We start from the raw sequence: 20,383 nt of genomic DNA on the forward strand, positions 1-20,383 counted from the left end.
CTCATCTTAAAAAAATGTTTATAATTAAATTCACAAACAGTAATGCACAGCTTACCATTTGCCTATGAATTCCTTAGTAACTTATTTGCAGTGCTTAATTTGTAAGATCAGCCCTGGCAAAAATTAAGCACTGGCTGGGCGACTGGAGAGCAGCGGCTGCTGGCTGGGTGCCCAGCTCTGAGGCAGCGCCACCGCCAGCAGCATGGCAGAAGTAAGGATGGCATGGAATGGTATTACCACCCTTACTTCTGTGCTGCTGCTGGCGGCGGCACTGCCTTCAGAGCAGGGCCACCACAGAGCAGCAGCTACTGGCCGGGAACTGCTAAGCCGAGAGGTTCCAGGGCTCAACCCCAGGAAGCTCTGGCATAAATTAAGCACTGCTTACTGAATCTTAAGTTCTCATGATAGCATTGGCTACGATTGAGCTAGGATGGTGCCCATCTTTTCATTAGTGATGGAAATGGAGCCAAAAATGTTGCGTAAACATTGCAAAGTGGACAGTGAAAACTGAGCTTTTAACCCAAACTTTTTATTATGCCACCTCATTTAAATACAAAACCTTTGTGTTTAATATGCCAAACCACTGTATCCGTCTGTAAGGTCATCAACGTGCGGTGCCACTTTGAATCAAAGCACAGTAAATTCAACATGGCCTATCCTTCTGGCAGTGTTCCAAGATGTGACGAAATTGAAAAACTGAAGTATTTGAAATTGAAAAACTGAAGACTTCAAATGTCATTCTCACAACATCAGTGACTGTACAGGAAAAAGTAACAGCTGGTTCTGTTCAGATAATGTTGGTACAGTACTAACTAAAAAGAAAAAGCCTTTCCTGGTTGCCGAGCTTGTGAAGGAGTGCACAGTGGAAATGCCGGAGGAGCTTTTTGCCAGATATAAAAACAAAGATGACATTGTGAACTTTGTGAAGCAAGTTCCTCATCCGATTCCACAGTAGTGGAAAGACTGGAGGTAAGTTATGAGGATTGTTGTCAGCATTACTTTCTGATTTAAAAATGCCAAATACATGTCTCTTGCAGTGGCCACATCAAGTGATTTAAGTGACACTGCCCAACTGTCCCTCTTTGTTAGATTTTATGATGGTGAAATTTTCAAGGAAGAACTTTTTTGTTTAATACCAATTAGAAACCTACACCACAGCAGAGATCATTTTTGCAAAGGTAAAAGGCTTTTTTGAAAGAAAAAAAAAGGTTTAGATCTGCAAAAAGTAAACTTGCTTGTTACAGACAGAAGTCCTTCCATGACAGGGAAAGAGAAGGGCTTTACTTCACATTTGTCAGCAATACACCCTTCATTAAATACACTTCACTACATCATCCACCAGACTGTCCTGTGTGGTAAGTTGTCTGAGGACTTGAATAAAACAATGGGTATTGTGATGAGATTAGTGAACTACATATGCTCAACTTCTAACTTTGAACATCATTATTTTAAAGCTCTTTTACATGACATTTCAGCCAACACAATGACCTGTTGCAGCATGACATTTGCCGATTAAGTAGGAGGCACATGTTAGAGAGGTTTTGTGCACTTCAACAAGAAATAATAGAATTTCTTTCAAACCACAAGACCAACAAGGCTTGCGAGTTCCTTGAATTTATGAATGATGTCCCCTCTATGTCACAGGTAGCTTTTCTGTGCAATATTACTGGTCACTTTAATTCTTTCAACTTGCAGCTCCTACGCCGTGCAAGCAGTGTCAGGGATCTGTTTGATAAAGTGGGTGCCTTTCAAAGGAATCTTGAAGTCTGTCACACAGACTTAACAGGAAAGATGTTGCACTTTCTTACATTGCGTGTTGTTGCTCCAGATGAAATTTCAATGAAAATTATGCAAAAATTCCTAAACAATCTGATCAAAAATTTTAAAATGTGATTTGAGAATTTTAAAATGCCAAAGGATTTGCTTTTATTTGTGAGCTGTTTGTAGTCTCTGCCAATGGACCTTGCCCTTTTGAAGCAAAGGACATTCTTGATTCAATTGATGAAAGTGCCTTTCAATTAGAAATTGTAAGGCTCCAGAGCACCGATGTAAAATTCAGAGAAGTGAGAATTTATGATTTCTAGACTCAATATGCTGACCAGTTTCAGAATAGCTAGAATCTAGCCATCTATCTTTTAATGATGTTCGGATCAACATACCTCTGCAAATGTGGGTGTTCTACTATGAAGATTATAAAAAACCAACTGCCCGACAGATGAGCATCTTCACCAATGAATGGGCCTTGCCCAGACCTCCCACAAACCACTCTTCACAAAGCTTGCCAGAGATCATCAATGTCACCTTTCCCATTAGTTTGCGATAAACACAGGTAATAATGTTGATTTATAAACTTTGTTAAAGGATAGAAACACTAATACTTACATTGTAGTCAAGGTCTTTCTCTATTGGCAGCTGAAGTTTTTTTTAATTTTATTTTGTCTGCCTTCTGTGCAAATGGCCTGCCTCTTGTGATAAAATTCTCAAATTGGCCTGCGGATAGATCTAAATGAGTATCACTGGTATAAGGTCTATCTGTGTGAGGCTAGACTGTGGAGTTAGCACGAGCCCTTCATACAAGGGAGTGTGCAGACGAGGCTTTCAGTCTCTTGAGATATCGTAATGTCACTCATTCTCATTGTTGAGATTCCCAGGGTAGACAAGACATGAATTTCTAATGTAATTAGAAACAAGACGGAGAGGTGGGGGTGGGAAGAACTCTTAACAAAATGAAGGCCTTCTTTATAAATTGTAAAGGAAAAACTCAGAATAAAAATATACATGCTGTGGTGGAATTAGCCTACAGCGCAACAGGGTGATTAGGGCTCTAGGGTGGAGTGGGAGGCAGTTAGTGAGAGGAGAGGATCTCTTCCTTGCATATTATTTTTCAGTATGGAGAAATGGAGATCTGTGTACTAGAGACTTTAATGTTAAATATGTTTGTAAAATGCTGGGATTGTCTAAACATAGCATTGTATCCTTCCCCCAAAAACATCCCTTCTGCCTCCCACAGTGACCCTCCAATACCCCCTCCCATACAGCAACCCCCCTACCCTGCTGCCCCCAAATCTCCCTTCCCCCACAGTGACCCCCCAATACCCCCTCCCACACAGCAACCCCCCCTACCCTGCTGCCCCCAAATCCTTCCCCTCACAGCAATCCCACAACACCCCCTCCCCTCATAGCAACCCCCCCCCCCCCCCCGCCTCCACCTTACAGCGACCCCAATACTGCCTCCGCCCCCCAATCCCGCCCGAACGCCTGCCACTGTCTCGTTTCAAACGACCGAGCCCCGCCCACCAGAAGCCCCCTCCCCTCGAATCCTCCAGTGCATACGAGACGGGTGGGACAGAGCAGCCCCTGCCTTCCCCACCCCGTGTAGGCGGAAGTGCGTAGTCGGGCTGAGCCGGAAGGGGTGGGTGTCGCGTGTCGTGTGTCGCCGCCGCCGCCTGGCGTGAGGGGGGCTGCTGGCACCGAGCGGGCCGGGAGGTGGAGCGGGGCGGCTCGGAGGGAGGCCGAGGCCGGGCAGGAAGATGCCAGTGGCGGTGATGGCGGAAACCTCTTTCAGCTTCAAGAAGCTCTTGGAGCAGTGCGAGGCCCAGGAGCTGGAGGTAGCGGGGCGGGGAGCGGGTTCGGCCGGCGGGCGCGCGGGGCTGCACGAGCTCGGTCGGTGGCCGGGGCACCCCAGCGGCCTAAAGCCAGGGGCCGGCGCGTCTGGGGCAGCGGCTCGCCCCGCCTCCTCTCCCCTGCCCCGACTGGTGCAAGGGAAACTGGGGCCTGGAGGCAGCGTGGCCTAGTGGCTTGGAGGCTGGGTGGAGGCTCAGGAGAGCTGGCTGCTGTTCCTGGGGCTGCCCCGGGCCCTGCCACCGCCTCGCTGGTGTCTCTCTATGCCCGTTACCCCCTCGGTCTGTCTCGTCTCTCGTTTGTGTGGCTCCTACGAGTGGGGCCCAATCGCCCTTGGGCCTTCTGTACCTTCCCATAATACCGCTGCTGCTGCTGCTAATAATAATAATAATGATTCCTACCGGCGTTTTATCCCTGTCTCCTTTTTTGGAGAAATGTTCCGTAGCTTCCTGCTAGAAAGTGTCTAATAAACTTGAAGTCCACACATCCCACTCTGGCTGCTTAGAAGAAGGAATATTCTCTTCCCCATCCCTCACATCCCAGAGTCCCCTGGCTACAGCAAAAAGGGTGGTGGTTTCCACTGGTATACCCATCTCTGCTTGGTTTTTGGGTCTTGCTCAGCGTGTATTTTGTGCCTGTTTATAACCATGTGAGTGTCAGGGCAATTTCACTTCTGCACCTAATTTTCTGAATGGCGGAAGCTGAAAAGGCAGGCTGACTTTTGTTCTACTGCAACTTGAGAAAGCTCTGTGCCCTCCCCTCTTAGCTCTCTGGTTATATGTCAGGGGAGCATGGAGGGTGCTGGAGTTCTATGGGCCCGTGGGGTTGGGAGCTTTTACAAACCAGCATAATTTACAGGCACTTCAAGGTGGTTGTAAATTATCTACAGAGAAAATAATTTTAAAAATAACAATAATGATAATAAGTAAGTAAAAAGATTTCAGCATCTGTTCAAAAGCATCTGGCAGTCTGCCTGTTGACAACCCCTTTTCTAGTTGATGCTTTGCAATAAAATCTTTCATTACACATCTACTCATGCTGGGGTGTAGGATTAAGGGTTCCACAGAAAGCTAATTTAGTACTTTTCTGACTTGTTGGAATTAAAATCTTGGCCTTGATATTGATGTAGTCTCTTTGATATAATTATCACAAAGCCAAACAGAGCATCTGTTCACAGCCATTCTGTGGTGTGGAAAACAGCTAATCTTATGTGTTCTGTTAGAATTATCGGTTGGAATCAGATGTATTTAGTTAAAAAAATTACTTCAGTTTACTTTCTTAACTGTTTAAGATGTGCAATCCAGTTAAGTGAGTCGGATTTATTTTTTAAGGCTCCTGGAGGAATTGCAACACCCCCAGTTTATGGTCAGCTTCTAGCCCTATACCTGCTGCACAATGACATGTAAGTAGCTATTGCATATTTTTTAAATTTTTAGGGTGACAATAACAGAAATTCAGTATCATAATTAGAACTTGACCTGTAATTATCAGAATTGTTTATATAAAAACTGTTTGTTAATTATTTGTCTTATAAAAATGTATTTATCCAGTGCGCTGGGCACATACATGTGAAAACAATAGTAAATTTACAGATAAACCAGTGGCAAGTTATAGATCTCATAATTATTTCCTTCCTTTTCAACTTGTCAGGAATAATAAATGCTACTTCCCTGTACATTATTTTGTCGTCTTTCACCTGTCTCTTCTTGAAACGCTGGGAAAACAGATGGGCCTTACAATGTTCGGCTTACTCAGCTCTCGTGGCTCCTGGTTGGTCGCTTTCCAGAGTTGATGGCCAGATCTCCATTGAAATGTCCTGTATTCATATTCCTTGCAATTAGACCACGGGGCTTATCTTCTCAAGTACTCTAGGCATGGTCTCATGCAGGAGAGAGAGGGGCAATTTCTCAAGCAGACATAACCCAATCCAGTTAAGGCTTTATGTTATACTTGGAAACAATTTGTCAGCAAGTGCAGATCATGAAGCACAGCTTGTCATTTTCCTCCTTCTGCAAGAGACTGTATTCTGCACTAGCTGAAGCTTCCAAATAGTATTCCAGCTTAGCTCAGTGTTGTGTGAATTACTGTGATCCTTTCTGGTGATGACAGTGGACAGCTGACAATGTCCACATAATGAAGAAAAGGTCTCAACCTTCTAGACAACCATGGATGAAAAAACATTTTTGGCCACTACTGGCTACCTAGATATCAGAGGCAATTGGAGCTAATGAGATCCCCCACTGACTGCAGAGCATGTTGCAGCTGGTGGGCAATTATAGAAGCTGAAAACCTCTATCAGTTCTGATTGCTTTGACATCCAGTCATCAAACAGTTACTTTTGGTCTTCTCTGTATTTGCCAACCAGCTAGCCCCAATTCAAGTCTCAATCTAAAAAAACACTGGGTGAATTGCTTAACCATAGTCTGAAACTTGAAAGACAATATTCAGGGCTTGTCTTCACTTACCTCGGAGATTTGGCGGCAGTTGACCGGAGTTACACAAACTACGCAAAAAACTTGCATAACTCCTGTCAACTTCTGTGCTTCTGTTCTGCGTGCCGTCTTCACTGCACTGTGCCAACGGGAACCGCGTTCCCATCGACGCAATGCTACACCACTTGAGAATGTGGTCTTAATACGTCGATTTCTTGATCGACTGAGCGGGTCTTCACTGACTGCTCAGTTGATCCAGATAAGTTGATCTGACGGCGGTGAATTTGCCGCCGTCAGTGAAGGCATAGCCTAAGATTGTCACTGTAGGTTGCATTTCAGTCATACGTAACATTTTCCTATTGCTCCTGGAAAATCCTGTGAACTTTTTCAAATGAGCAGCGATATAGATAAAATTCAGAAGTCTTTGCTTGTCAACCTTACAGTATGTGCATACATTGTATCACTAGGTTGATCTGCATTGCTCTTGAGGGTGTATAAGAAGAATAAAAAATCCTGCTTTCAGGTTTCTGAAGCAAGTCACATAAGCAGGGATTAGTGTTTCAAGAAGTCAGCATCTACCTATGGATGCCACAGAGTGAACAGAAATAACAGTGTTTTCCTGTACTTACAATGGAAGGCCAGAGAAATATCTCAAATCATTGTGTAGTGACTGTTAAAGGGTGACCAACCGATACCAATATTCTGGCTGCTCATAGGAGAAGAGGGTCAGCACAAACTTTTCAGTCAACAGTCTTGTAAGTTTCAACATACACTCTAAAGATAAGGAAAAATCTTTACCTATATTACTAAATAGCATCTCGGATCATTTAAGATGAGCATTTTACACCTAATTTACTTCTTGTTACTTGCAATTCACTAGGCTGGCTAATGAACATAGACTGATTTCTCTTTAGTGCTATCACGTGCTGCTGTTTGTGTTCAAAATATTGCAGGGGGATGTTTTCATTAAACTTCAGTGTCGTGACATTCTCTCAATCTGGGATTGCTAAAACCTGCATGTCTTAAATTGCATCTGAACTAAGTAGTATTCTTTTAAATGTAGGCTCATGGATTCCAACAACATCCTTGTATGAACCTTGTCGTTTCCTTTAAAAATTAATATATTGGAAATTTTTTCTCAGTTATTGCTATATGATAAATGTCAAAACTTTTGTTTTTAAGGCCAAAATATAAACTTCATATGATCTTCAGGGAATCCCTGAACATTGTCTTGCAATATGTCCACACAACTCTGATGTTTTGTTGATTCTGTGAATTTACTTCCTGTTGTTGATCCTTAGTTTTAATATAGATCGTGTTAAACTAAATCTCTGGTTTGGACCCAAGTTATTTATCTAATCCTGTGATTTACATATGAATTAAAACAAGCAAGCCTTTTATGTACGTTAAAAATTACTGAACTCTGCACATGCTCAGGAGTTAACTTTCAGACATACTGCTGGAAACTTCCCTTGCATTGTAATATATGTACGTCATTAACAGAGGTGATGTATTAAAATGGTTTAAACATCATAATCTTCATAACAAGTTTCCTATAAATTTAAACATTGAAATTAGCATAAGGTATATCAAGTTTTCACTCCAGCTGTAAAATGTGATTTTACATGTGCTCAGTTAAAATCCACGTGTCTTGAAATACTGAAATATCATATCAAGTAACATAACTTTCCTGTGATGTCACTTGGAATTGTAGAAGTTAGAGATAAATACTTAATGTAAATACTTAGAAAATATTAGTTGTCCATTGGGCTGCAAATTTACAGCTTTTTGTTTTCCATCATTAATTTGTTATACCTCTCTTACTGCATCTGTTTCAAAATGCCTTTCATAGTTGGATTTTTCTATCTCACTTGATATAAAGCCAATGCATTGCAGATTTTTAAGCATTAAGATGACATTGTGTATAGCATAAAACAGTGTTATACTATAACTAGATGCTTGGTTTGTTCACCCCTATTGATTGTAATACTTACATCTGAAGACATCTTTAATATCACTGTCTTTTCATAGGTTTCTAGCAGTAAAGATTTGACAATTGTGATTGTTAAAAATATTTTTAACTGAGCTTTATTTTGTTTGTTAGGAATAATGCACGATATCTTTGGAAAAGAATTCCTCCTGCTATTAAATCTGTAAGTACTTCCTTCAGTGCAGTTTAAGACTGGAGATGGTATTGAGCTCCATTCTACATGTTTAGAGATAAAGATTTTTCCTAGGTGGCTTTTAAAATAAATCTTCGGTTTGGTCTGCACTGTGTGGTTGATGAATGACCCAGGCTTGAAGTTTTGAGCTCTTCAATCACTTTGCCAACAGATGGCACTGACAAAACATACCAGCCTGTTCCCTCAACAGATAGGGATCATCTCCCTCTGTTTGCTACTGCAGAGTGCTCTCTTCTGTCTCTTTTCCTTCCTAAAATAAGTAGGCTTTCAGGCCACTTGCCCAAAACACATTGGAGTTCAGCAAATCAGCAGTAGTTGTTGCTGGAAACCTAGTTCCTCACACCAAAAATTGCCACCAGCAGAAAGAAGGAAAGGGTCCTGTTCTGAGTACTATCAGACACCAAAGTTAGGCAGATACATCCTGCGGTTCATACACCACCTCAGCCAACTTTTGAAAAGGTCAAAATGGTGTCTCTCGGAATACTTTTGCCTCTGTTGGAAAGAGGCGCTGGTAACATCACTGGATCTTAATAATAATTATATTTGCATGTGATTGTATCCTCTTCTTGGCATGAATTTCAGAAAGTTCTGTCTGACTTACTACCTTGGTCTTTGGAGACACTAGCGTTCCATGTAAATTACAGTTCTCCCTACGATACAAGAGGAATGCATGATACTCCTAAGAGACGCATCTCAGAAAAAAGTCTTTCTCCTCCTCCTCCTCGCACCTCTTAGCATTGTTAATATAATGGCTAGAGGACTGAAAATAAAACAGATCCAACTGGCATACACAGGAACCAAACTACATTTTGGGTCTCTTGGCTGCAGTGATGTGTAAGTACCGTAAACGATAGAATGCTTTCATATAAAGCACTCTCAAAGATATGAGAGATGTGGTCACAGGCCAGGCTGATACATCCTTCCAGAGTATGATGGTAAATTCCAGTTTCTGGGTTTCCAAATTATAAAATAATACTGATGGCTCTGTGGTGAACTACTGAATCCATAGTGTGGGTTTACTGTCATGCTGTGCTTGAATCAGAACCACCTTCTCTAATATCTCTATATATCTCTAATATCAAAAGTGCTTTCCTGTTTGTAGGATTTGTCTTTAGAAATTGGGTTTCTATAGACACGATTGGGTCAGAAAGCTTTACATCAGGAAACAGGGAGGAAGTGGATCTGCAGTCCTCTGCCAAGAATTCCTTGCTGCCTGAGTCTGGACAATATCTCATGATAAACTTCTGTGTGCCACTTTTCTAGCAGTGAAGGAAAATTCAATCAGGCTGAGCCATTTGAGATAAAAGTCAACTAGTGTTCTCAGTAATATTGCTGGATCAAATTCTTCTTCTTTTTTTTTTTTTTTTGCATTACACTTGTAACATATCTTGCCACACCTGTTAGCAAGGAGTTACTAGTAATGCACACTGCAGCCTTTGCATCCTCCTCTGAAAAAAACTTGGGGGAAGTGGTTTCCATTATCTGCATACCCTTTTGTGGGTTGAAAGAGAATTGGTCCTCATTCCTGTTGGACATGTCAGAGACATCTTTCATGCTGGAGGTTTTTCCTTATCTGATCACCCAGGCTGCTGCTCATTACTATTCTAATACGTAGTTATTAGTGTCATGTTGCTTTGGAGACTAGTTAACAAAATCCACTTTCTTGGCTATATAGAAGAATCTCTATTAATTGCTTCCTGTGTTTATACAGTTGCTTTTTAACTTGTCCATCTGATTGCTTTCTGTTTATATTTGTTAGCATATTTATTCCTTTGTACCCCTAATCATCCAAGATTACTCTGCTTTAAAAAAAAGTGTGATATAATTCTGATGTGTATGTTTCCTGCTCCCTTCTGCACTATGATTTTTGGGTGGTGAAGTGGGTGGTGGTTTAGAAAGTTGTTTTGCTGTTTGTGGCTTGTCTTTTGCAGCATTAGCTGCTTTGTTAATGTAAAAAAATAATTGTTTGAACTGGATAATCACTCTTATACCAGTATAAGTGACGTGGTATCCTACTGTTTGAATCTTAATATCAAAATTACTGTGGTATTTCACTCTAATAGTTATTGTGATGTCTACTTGTTCAGAAAGGGAAAAATAAATTTTCAGCAAAATGCAATTGGGAGTGAAATGGTCATGGCTGGGAATAATACATATGTTCTGTTTGATTGGTTGCTTGCTTTGTCACTATAGGCAAATTCTGAACTTGGTGGGATTTGGTCAGTAGGACAGAGAATTTGGCAGAGAGACTTTCCAGGAATCTACACAACAATCAGCGCACATCAGTGGTCTGAGACTATTCAACCAATTATGGAAGCACTTAGAGGTACAAAAAAATACTTGTTTGAAAAATTAACACCGACTAACTCGGCAGAGAAGTTTAATTTGAATTTGTTTTGTTGGCAACATAGGGCCATTATGCTACCATTAACCCTTGCTCAAGACTCACTGTGAGTTGTAGGAGGTTGTATTTTGGCTTGGCTTTTTGGTATCTGCTTATTTGCTGTCAGAACAGGTTTGCTTAGATTGTAAAGTCCTTGGGACAAGGACCAGGCACTTTGACAGTTCTTGATAAATAGAAATAGGTTTTGTTAACCGACTTGTGCTTTTGGCAGTAACTGAGCAAATACAGTTTTTTATGAAACCAGTAGGTTTTGTACACACAAAGTATTCTATCAGTATGTTTATAGTACTGATCAATATTTCACCTGAAAACAAAGTTAGGCCCCAATCCTGTGATGTGTTCTGTGCAGGTAAATCCTCTGCTCCTGTAGTACTCCTTGCAGGACTGGGCCCTTATAAGTCTGTGTGCTTCATTGTTTTGGGAATATACTATTACATTGGCTTTCCCTTAGCTATCCCCATATTAAAAGTATATTAACATTGGGGGTAGATGGAGTGTTTCTTCCACATTCAGAAACTAAGCAGATATTCTAACCTGGAGTGTAACCATATTTCAGCACCTACCACAATGGTAATCAGCCTGGCTGGTTTGACCTGTAGGTGCTACCACAATGTAAATGCTTAATAATATGTGGAACAGAGGGGCTAGAGCAATATTTTACTGTCCTAAACATCTAACGCTTTAAGATATTGTTGATTAAGAACAATTTTTGGTCTAAACTTTTTGAATATCCCTCTAACTGAATAATTGAAGTCTATACAAAGGATATTACCAGTTCATAGTAACACCACATTGTGTAGAAAGAATACAGCCAACTTGTGAAAAATAAAAATCAACCTTGAAGATTGTCCGATAGCTTTCAGAGATCTTACCTGACGGATTTCAGGTATGAAACATCAGTAAAAAACCTTTACTGGAACACATCAGTTTCAAAACTAGATTTAAATGATTTCTTCTTATAAATACTACTGTAAGTAGAATGAAGGGCTTTTTTGCTCTTACATTATAGTCAAGTTTTAATTGCATACATGGAATACTTATGATTAAGCTTTTGATATGATACAACTTTTAAAATAAGTCCCTTTTATTGGCTTACACAAGCTTGACAATGTCCCTTTAAAATTAGTCTTGCAGCTAGCAAGTTTCTAAGGAATTTTATTTGAAATTTGCCTAATGTAAACAGTTATGGGCAAAGAGTCCACTTTTTTTTGTTTTTGAAAATTAAAGAGGCTAAGCGCAGATGTTTCTGAGTTGCAACATTCTCCTTAACACTGATGTGCTAATAGCTTTTCACTGCAAGAGGGCACTAGAGTCTGTGGAAAAAAAATTGCAGGCTATTTCACTGTCCTAACTCAGTGTTACTTTGGAGACCTATTGGGATTAAAGTGTTATAGAAATTTAAGATATGAATCTGTCATTTATCTAAACATTCCCTTATTGAATAATTAAATTTAAACTTAAACTAATAATGGATTTTTTATAATTTTGTGGAAATAACATTTTATAGCTAATTATAATATTAAATATAGTAAATTAAAAATAAAATTGGAACCATTTTAGCACTTTCTGGCGTTACACCAAAAATGTTTTAACATACTGAGCTGAATATTCTGATTTCCAAAACATTTTATCCAGATTCTGTCATTCTCAAAACCTTATGAATGAGCCTAGTGACTAGACTGTATCCCATGCTCTTTATGCTTAAACATTAACTGTTAAAGAACAGGTCTGGGATGTAGGAACAGAACCTAGATCACCTAGCTCTACCACAGAGTTGGGCAAGCTTTCGTAATCTCTTTGCTTCATTTTCTCTATCTGTAAGTCATGATGCTTACTACTTGCTTCACAGAGATGTTGAAGTTCAGTTAATATTTACAAAGCCTTTTTTGGGCCTTGTACTCAATGGAACATAACTGTGTAAATATGAAGTATTGGTATTAAGCACAAAAGATTTTCAGAAATGTGTGTCTCCATTGTTATGTAAGGATACAAAAAACGGGACTGGCTATGTGTTTTGGACAGTGTTACAATTGTGTCTTTAAAATTTATTCCTCTTAATAGATGCAACTAGGAGGCGAGCTTTTGGACTGGTTTCTCAGGCATATACCTCAATAATTGCAGATGATTTTGCAGCCTTTGTTGGTCTTCCTGTAGAAGAAGCTGTGAAAGGTAGCTTACTGTTTTACTTTTTGGATTGTTGTCTTACACAGACCATTTTGTTTTAAGGCACAGACCAGAATGAAATTGACAAACTAAAGAATCCTATTATAAAATAGAAGGGGTTTAAGAACACTTTCCCCTCCTTACACTGAGTCAAAAAAGGCCAGTGGACCCTCTGTTGTTAGAGAATTCATCATTGTAGACTTAACAGATTTTGGTGAAAATGTTTCAAATAAATTGAAGGAAAACTGGAGATAAAGTTGACCTGAAGTTGAAGTGTATTTGTCTCTCTCCAGTTACCACCGCTTACTAGTTCTCTCCAGTTACCACCACTTACTAGTTGAGAAGCCACAATAAACCTTCCTCCTTTCAAATAGCAGAGGAATTCCATGGTTTTTTAAGAGTGTGAGAAGTCCACTCTCTAGAACAAAAAATGAAAGTAAAGCTTTGCATCAGGTCTGACTGAATAAGTCCCAGGATACCATTACTTCTACAAAGATCATGTGTTTGTATAACAAATGGGTCTCTAGCAGTGCATCTTGTCATGAGCTCTTCTGAGATATACATCTCAGTTGGATGTTGGATAGCATGGTAAAAGGATATTCAGACTTTTTCCAGTGGGTGGGAACTCTGGCTATTTGATACTGGAGTTATACACACCGGGTATCATTTCTACCTCACTCCTTTCCCTTCAGTGTGCCCACCCACTTCCCTTAGCTGATTGCCTCATAAATGAACCCAGTTCCTCGCCCTTCCCCCCACCCCCAAAAAGTGGATCTAACATGACACTAGCTGTCATCACATGATTCACTCTGCTTCTAACCCTTTCTTGCACACTGTGTCTGTATTGTCTATTTAGATTGTAAGCTCTTCAGAGGAGGGACCATCTCTCTGTTGTGTTTATACAGTGCCTAGTACAATGGGGCCCTGGTCCATGGCTGGGGTTCTTAGCTGCTATGGTAATACATATAATTGTTTTCTTCTTATGCATTTTTATAATGCATTTTCAGGTGTATTAGAACAAGGATGGCAAGCAGACTCCACAACTCGTATGGTAATGCCTAAAAAGCCAGGTAGGTGGAGCTGTTATTCCATGGTGCATTTTGGATCTGGCTTGATATTTCTAGTATTCTTTCCTTTAGTGTAATTAAAATGATGCCTAATATAATTTGCGTTTGTATTGCATAAAGGGCATCTTGACACAGGAGATTAGGGGAGAGGCTCCATGGAGCATACTTTTTGCCAATGACATTGTTGTGCCGTGAAGATAAAATACTAACTGGAAAGGGGCCTAGAACTTTGGAGGGTTACATTGGAAAAAATATGGCTTACAAATCGGCCAATAAAAGATAGAATACATGCAATGCTTCATAGAGAGGGACAACAAGAGGCCAGTAAAATTAGATGATGTAGAGTTAGTCTGTGCAACAGTTGAAATACCTTGGTTTGGTGTTGAGCCATTCTGAAAATGTGGATGCAGATGTTAGGAACCTCTTGAAAAGCGCTTGGGATAAATGAAGGGAGTTAATGGAAATTCTGTGCGATAAGAATATTCCAGGTAAACTACAGAGAAAAGGGTATAAGATCATGATTAGGCCAACCATGATATATGGGTCAGAATGCTGGCCAATAAGGAAAAGAGAACTTCTAGTACCTCACACTGTGGAAATGAGAGTGCTCAGGGGAACATTTGGGTAAGATGAGAGCTGATACGCTGCATAATGAAATGGTATGAACCATAAGGCAAATAGCCTCCATCATGGAAAAGCTGAGGGAGTATCGAATGAGATGGCTTAGTCCTGTGAGATGATGTGGGTTACTTTGGCCAGGGAGTGCAAGAGTTAGTAATTATGGAACAAAGATGATGAGGAAGACCTGGAAAAAGGTGGTTCAAGATGCTGAAGGAGGACATGGAAGCTGGTGTCAGCTTGGAATATGCACTTGATAAAAACGCTTGGAGACAGAACAAGAGCCACTGACCCTGATTGACAGGACAAGGCAAAGGTGGAGATGATTGCATAACCAGGCTTAATGCCGCAACATAACACAAGATGCTCAAAATGTTCGAAATATGAATCGGGGGCTTTAACGTCAGCACAAGCAGTTTTGATTAAACTAAAAGAAAACGAACCTTTTTGAAACAAAAGGAAACAGAATATGCTTTAATTTCTCCTACTCCCCTTCTGTTTACTGTTGGTTCTGGTGACTCAGTGGAACATGTGTTGCATGACCTCAAGCAAAATTTCTTAATCTAATAAAGGTTAGTTAAAACTTATAATTTTGAAACACTCTGTGTCTGGAACAGATTTTTTTAAGAAGAAACTAAAGTTCTTTACTGGTGGGACTTAGAGGATCTGCCTTCCTTGCCTTGTGATTAAATTGCTGGAACTCATGTGGAGCTGAGCCTGCTGAAAACATCTAGTGCAAGCAGCTAACTTAATAATTGTCTGAACCTGCTGTTTCATTGTTTCACAACACAAGAAGTCCCTCCCCTCCCGCTACTGCTCTGCCCACAACCTCCCCTCCCAGCCTGCAGCACCTCACCTCTTGTGCAGTTCAGGTGCACAGACAGGTTTATGTGGCTGCAGCCCAAGAAGAAGCACTTGGAAGTGCTGTGCACAGGCCACAGGAAGGTTTGCAGTGCTGCAGCCAGGGAAGAACCATTCCAGCATCTCCCTGCCTGGCTGCAGTCTTACAAACCTGCCTGCAGCTGGGGTCTTTCTTCCAAAAAATATTCTGAATAAGCAGCATGCTGTTGCCGGTATCCAAATCCCATTAATGTTAAAGTCAACTGGACAGGATTGGTTCCTCACAAATAGTTGCAATTCACCAGAAGTTGTTCATAGTTGGGTTGCTAGTAAGCAGAATCTACTGTGTGTAAAATGAAGTATGTGCAGTGTGTCCAAGGCTTAGTGTGTAAAAAAGGAAAGCAAACATTCTGTGCAGATCCTTCAAATGTGTAAGGAGGCAGTCAGTGCTGTAGTGTAGTTCAGCATGATCACGTATTTACATGTCTGCGTGTTTTGAGAGTAGATTATAGACTCCACTACAACTTTTTAAACTGTAATTGTGATATAGTATTGAAAAGATAAACCAAGTTTTTGCAAAGAACACACTGAGAGATGCTTGTCTTTAACAAAAGCAATGCTAATTAATTTCTGTTTATTTAAAAAGTTGAGTAAAATGTTGTGGCGGGCAGAGACTGCTGTTCTAAATTTCTTAAATACTAATTCTCATCACCCCTCTTCCTTTTTTTATGGTGCTGTTTAAATCTGCCAGAATAGATCCTGCTCCCGAAATGTACTGTTGCATTTAACAAGCTAGGAAAAAATCCTACTGTGTCTGGCTCCTGAACAACTAAAATCCTGCCCACCCAAACAAAAAATAATGATTTAATGCATTCCAGACAAGGTGATGAAATTCACTTATCCTTGGTGTATTGACTGACCTGAGGCAGGAACACACCTTCAGACTCAGTTTAACAGGCAAATCCTCCATTTTCCCCCCCCTTGCCACGTGTTGGTGTTTACAGCAAAACTATTTGCAGCCCACACTGTGCTTACAAGTGCATGTAGTTAATTGTGTATGCTCTCTTCCAAAGTGCTGTGCGGAGCTGAACTGCCATTGTGTTACAAATGAAATCAACAGGAGGGCAGTCGTCACTTTCAGTGTCTCATTCACTGTGCCTAAGGTTTTAAATGTACTTATTTTATACAATGCAGTAAAAATTTCCACGAAGGAAAATAATTAACAGGTTTGTTTCTAAGGATTATAGGGTTTTAGACAATTTTGGCTTAGTACAAAAGAATTGTATTTTTAGCAAAATGGGTCCCTTAATGGATTAATATTTCCATTATATTTTTCCTTTAGGTGCACTGGAAGCTTCATTTAACAGATTTATTCCTTTATCAGGTATTTACTCATTTTGATTTATTTTAAAAAGTGTGTGTGTGTGAGAGAGAGAATATATAATGTATGTATAGGTATATATAAACACGATTTGCCCAAACTCTGTGCCCTTCACATGTGTAAACAAAACAAATAGCTAACCAGCACCATCTTCCTAGCAATGTCAAATGAAACAAACAAGCCCTAACAGTTCACTCATTAACCAGACAAAACTAACCCCTCCCCTCCTTAGCCCATCCCTTCTTCCATCAAACATCTGAGTTTCGGTGAGCCTTGTAGCACATCCAGGAGGCCAGTAAAACCCAGGCTATTTTAGACTATGTAGAGAGCTGATTCCAAAATAGAAACATCCTCCGAGAACTACCAGTCCCCTCTTAAATTGAGAAGGATCCAGTTCAAACATCTCAGCTGTGGCTGTCATAAAGAGAGTTATCTCTCAAGTAAGCAAGTCACAAATATATAAATGACTTATAGTCTCTGTAATGCAAAGAATGTATTTTCTTAAATTTTTCTTTAGAAGAAAACTTTGAAGTGGATCTTTCTGCTTCCACCTCTCATTTTATTTTTTAAATTAAACTGAAGGCTACATTTTAGATTAAGCTGTACAATTTTCATTAGTAATGCTGGCACCTAAAACTCTGTTCTCCATATCCTACAACAAAGTATAGTCAGAATAAATCTGATTTGATAGTTTTCCTCATGTATATTAGAGTCCAAGTGAACTTAAATTTACTGGAAGTTTGTTTTTCCAAGCCAGTGTGAGCTCGCTCTCGCTCTCTTTCTCGCTCTCTTTCTCTTTCTGAAAGCATTTTTTTTAAATGACAGCTTTCTGTTTTCCTCCACTTGGAAGTGGGGTGCTTCTCATAGTTGGGGTTGCGGATTCCTTTTTATATGGTACACTAGATGAATATCTCCCAAGCATACTTTTACAACTGAGGCGGCTTTTGAGGAGGAATCAGTTCTATATAACACAGTGTTTCTCTGCCTTCGCTTTTCTCAGTTTTAACTCCTTATGTTCCATTTTCCTTTCTTTACCCTGCACAATTTTTCATTTCTCCACCTAGTTATCTGTTGCTTCTATTCTTGACAGTCCTTTCTTTATTCTCACTCCACTCCTGCTTTTCTCTTGTCACTAAACATCATTCTATTTGTCTAATTTTCCCTTCCATTTTCAGTCCTCCTCCTCCTAACCTGCACTTCACCCTTTCACCGGATAACTCAGCATTCTTGTAGATTCCTCACATGTACATGTACTGTGGCTGCCTTCTCTTGCCAGCAATAGTGCTTTTTCTACTATGTCTTGATTAGGTATATCTCACATTACCTTAGAGACAGATGACTCAGCAGATATGATGACTGTTGCAACTTCTAGAGGAAGGCAAAATGCCTTTAAGAACTTTACTGTAGGTGAACATGTGGCAGGAGTCCTTTCCAGGGTTAGCAAACAGCCATTACATGCTGGAAACTTGGCCATCCTCCAATATATGCAAATAACTCCTGAAGAGTGAGGCGGTCTGGAAGTAGTGATAGGTGTATCTTAGCTATTTGTAACTTTTATTGTAATTGTGGTGTGTTACGGGCCGTAGAGGTAACTCCTCCCCCACAGCACAACATAAGGATGTATATGGGGATATCGTGAGTAGGAGTGTCATTTGCTATATGGCTAACGAGGAAACAATCTGAGAAATTTAGTTTCCCTTTTTTCTTAATATCAAGGGAGCAGGGATGGGTGGTGTTGGAATCTGATTTGCCTCCTTAATTTTATTAATGCTGTGTGTGTTTGTGTTCTTTATAGAACCTGCTCCAGTTCCACCAATTCCTAATGAACAACAGTTGGCCAGATTGACTGACTATGTGGCTTTTCTTGAAAATTAATTACCCTAATCCTGTGTTCAAGACAGAACCTGGAAATCCTGTGACCTGGCAGTTCTTCTATCTAAAATTTACTTTTATCCTGTTTGTTAAATGTTGGAGCATCCCCCTACTGGAATGTGTTGATAAAATATATATAGTATATATTTTGTTCCTATATGTGTTTTGCCAAAGCAAGTTAATAGTTGAAATAGTCCTTAACTCCCATAATATTTATCCATTAGGTACACAGCAGTATTACATGTTAAAAGTTTTATTCTAATATGACTCATAGTGGGAAAGGGCATATCTCTTCATCTGTACTGATATAGACTATTGCAAAGCAGTGAACACAGAAGGAAAGAAGAGTTTTCATCAGCGAAGCAAATTAATGTAATCGTTAGATCCTCTGATGCTTCCATTGCCGGCAATGGAATACTTACCGTGAAAATCAGTCACAATTGGATTAAGTGTAAAGAGGGGAAGGTTATTCTACCTGCATCTATAAAGGGGAAGCATTGCAATGTAAAATATTTAGTTGTGAACCATAAGTAACATACACAGAGAGAACTCTAAGGTACAATAACTATTACTTTCCTGCAAGATTCTTCCATTTATAGTGAGGTTTTTAAAACTGGTCACTCTTACATCCTATTGCTTACCTATTTCCGAGTTGTCTTTTTTTTCCCCCATGGTTAGTTTGGAGTGCTCTGTGAGAACTGTTTGTAGACTTATGTTTTTTTACTGCAGAGTGATATTTTTAATATACCTGGGGCATCTAGAGTATAAATTTCAGAAAATTGTTTCGGGGGGGAAGGCAAATGTTCACTTCACTTTGCTCTGAAAAATCATTTGGTTTTGGAACGCTTAGCTTTTAAGAGCAGCCACTCTTAGGACACTCAGACCAATATTTTGCCTTGTAACTTGTTAGAAAGTTATGCCATGATTCTCAATACTACTCTAAAGCCTGAATCTACTCATGTCATAGGCTGGTGATGGCTTCACAGGAAGCAGTTTTTTGTCTCCCTTTTTAGCTTTCTGGGCTACTCTTGTCATTAGAGAGGAATTTCAAAATTAGATGCCCTTGAATAAAACAAATCTCTGGAGGATGGGATAGAGTATACTGTAACTTCAGTTCGAGTAGTATAGTTCTGGTACCAGAGCACTGCTATATTAATCCTCGAATTCAAACTGAACTTCAGAATTGGAAAAGAAACAACTTACATTCCCATGCCTCTGATCCTTACGTTTGAAAAATGGGACTCAGGGCAAGTAGTGGTGCTTTAAAGGGCAGTGCATGCCTTTACCTTCCTCTCTTCTCTTCATTTGGTTGTTGTCGACATATTCAGTGGTTTGTCACTTGAAGATGGCAGGTTCCTGTTATCTGTAGTGGCACTTTCTCCCAGTTTGTGCTACCTACTGTACATTCTTTTGTTTTGGGTCTATGAGGGGGAGGGGTTCTAAACGGTGCACTGTTGCTTTTAGACCCCCTTTTACATATAACCATTTACTTTCAAAAGATTATTTATTTGAAGCCCATCTACGTCTTGGATCCCTATAAATATTGATGCAAATATAATTTCAGTGATATTAAAATATGTTTACACTAAGCTTGTGTACCTGATTTGATTTCCTTCTTCAAAGAGTAAATGTTCAACTATGTTGGCTACCGAGGATTGGTATAGTCTGTTTGACTGGTCAGTTTGAATGGTAAAGCTGTACGAAGATTAATATAGTACATTATGCTTACACAGTTATTTAATGAAGATCTATACACAGCATACAGTATCCTTTGCATATTCTCATTCATGAGATGCTCTGAC

General features: G+C 39.9%; 1 protein-coding gene across 1 annotated transcript; it reads left to right on the plus strand.

Moving 5' to 3' along the window:
- The first annotated feature begins 3,421 nt into the window (after positions 1-3,421).
- COPS8 (COP9 signalosome subunit 8) lies at positions 3,422-20,170 on the plus strand. Its single transcript, XM_067548660.1, has 8 exons — positions 3,422-3,608; positions 4,953-5,023; positions 8,158-8,206; positions 10,430-10,562; positions 12,702-12,809; positions 13,811-13,873; positions 16,671-16,712; positions 18,505-20,170. Exons 1-8 carry the CDS (start codon positions 3,531-3,533, stop codon positions 18,582-18,584), a joined length of 624 nt encoding a protein of 207 aa, XP_067404761.1. The 5' UTR covers positions 3,422-3,530; the 3' UTR covers positions 18,585-20,170.
- The last annotated feature ends 213 nt before the right edge of the window (positions 20,171-20,383 follow it).

This window comes from Emydura macquarii, unplaced genomic scaffold, assembly GCF_026122565.2.
Source record: "Emydura macquarii macquarii isolate MOO-44397 ecotype Brisbane River unplaced genomic scaffold, CSIRO-AGI_Emac_v2 contig_1253, whole genome shotgun sequence".
NCBI classification, from domain to species: domain Eukaryota; kingdom Metazoa; phylum Chordata; order Testudines; family Chelidae; genus Emydura; species Emydura macquarii.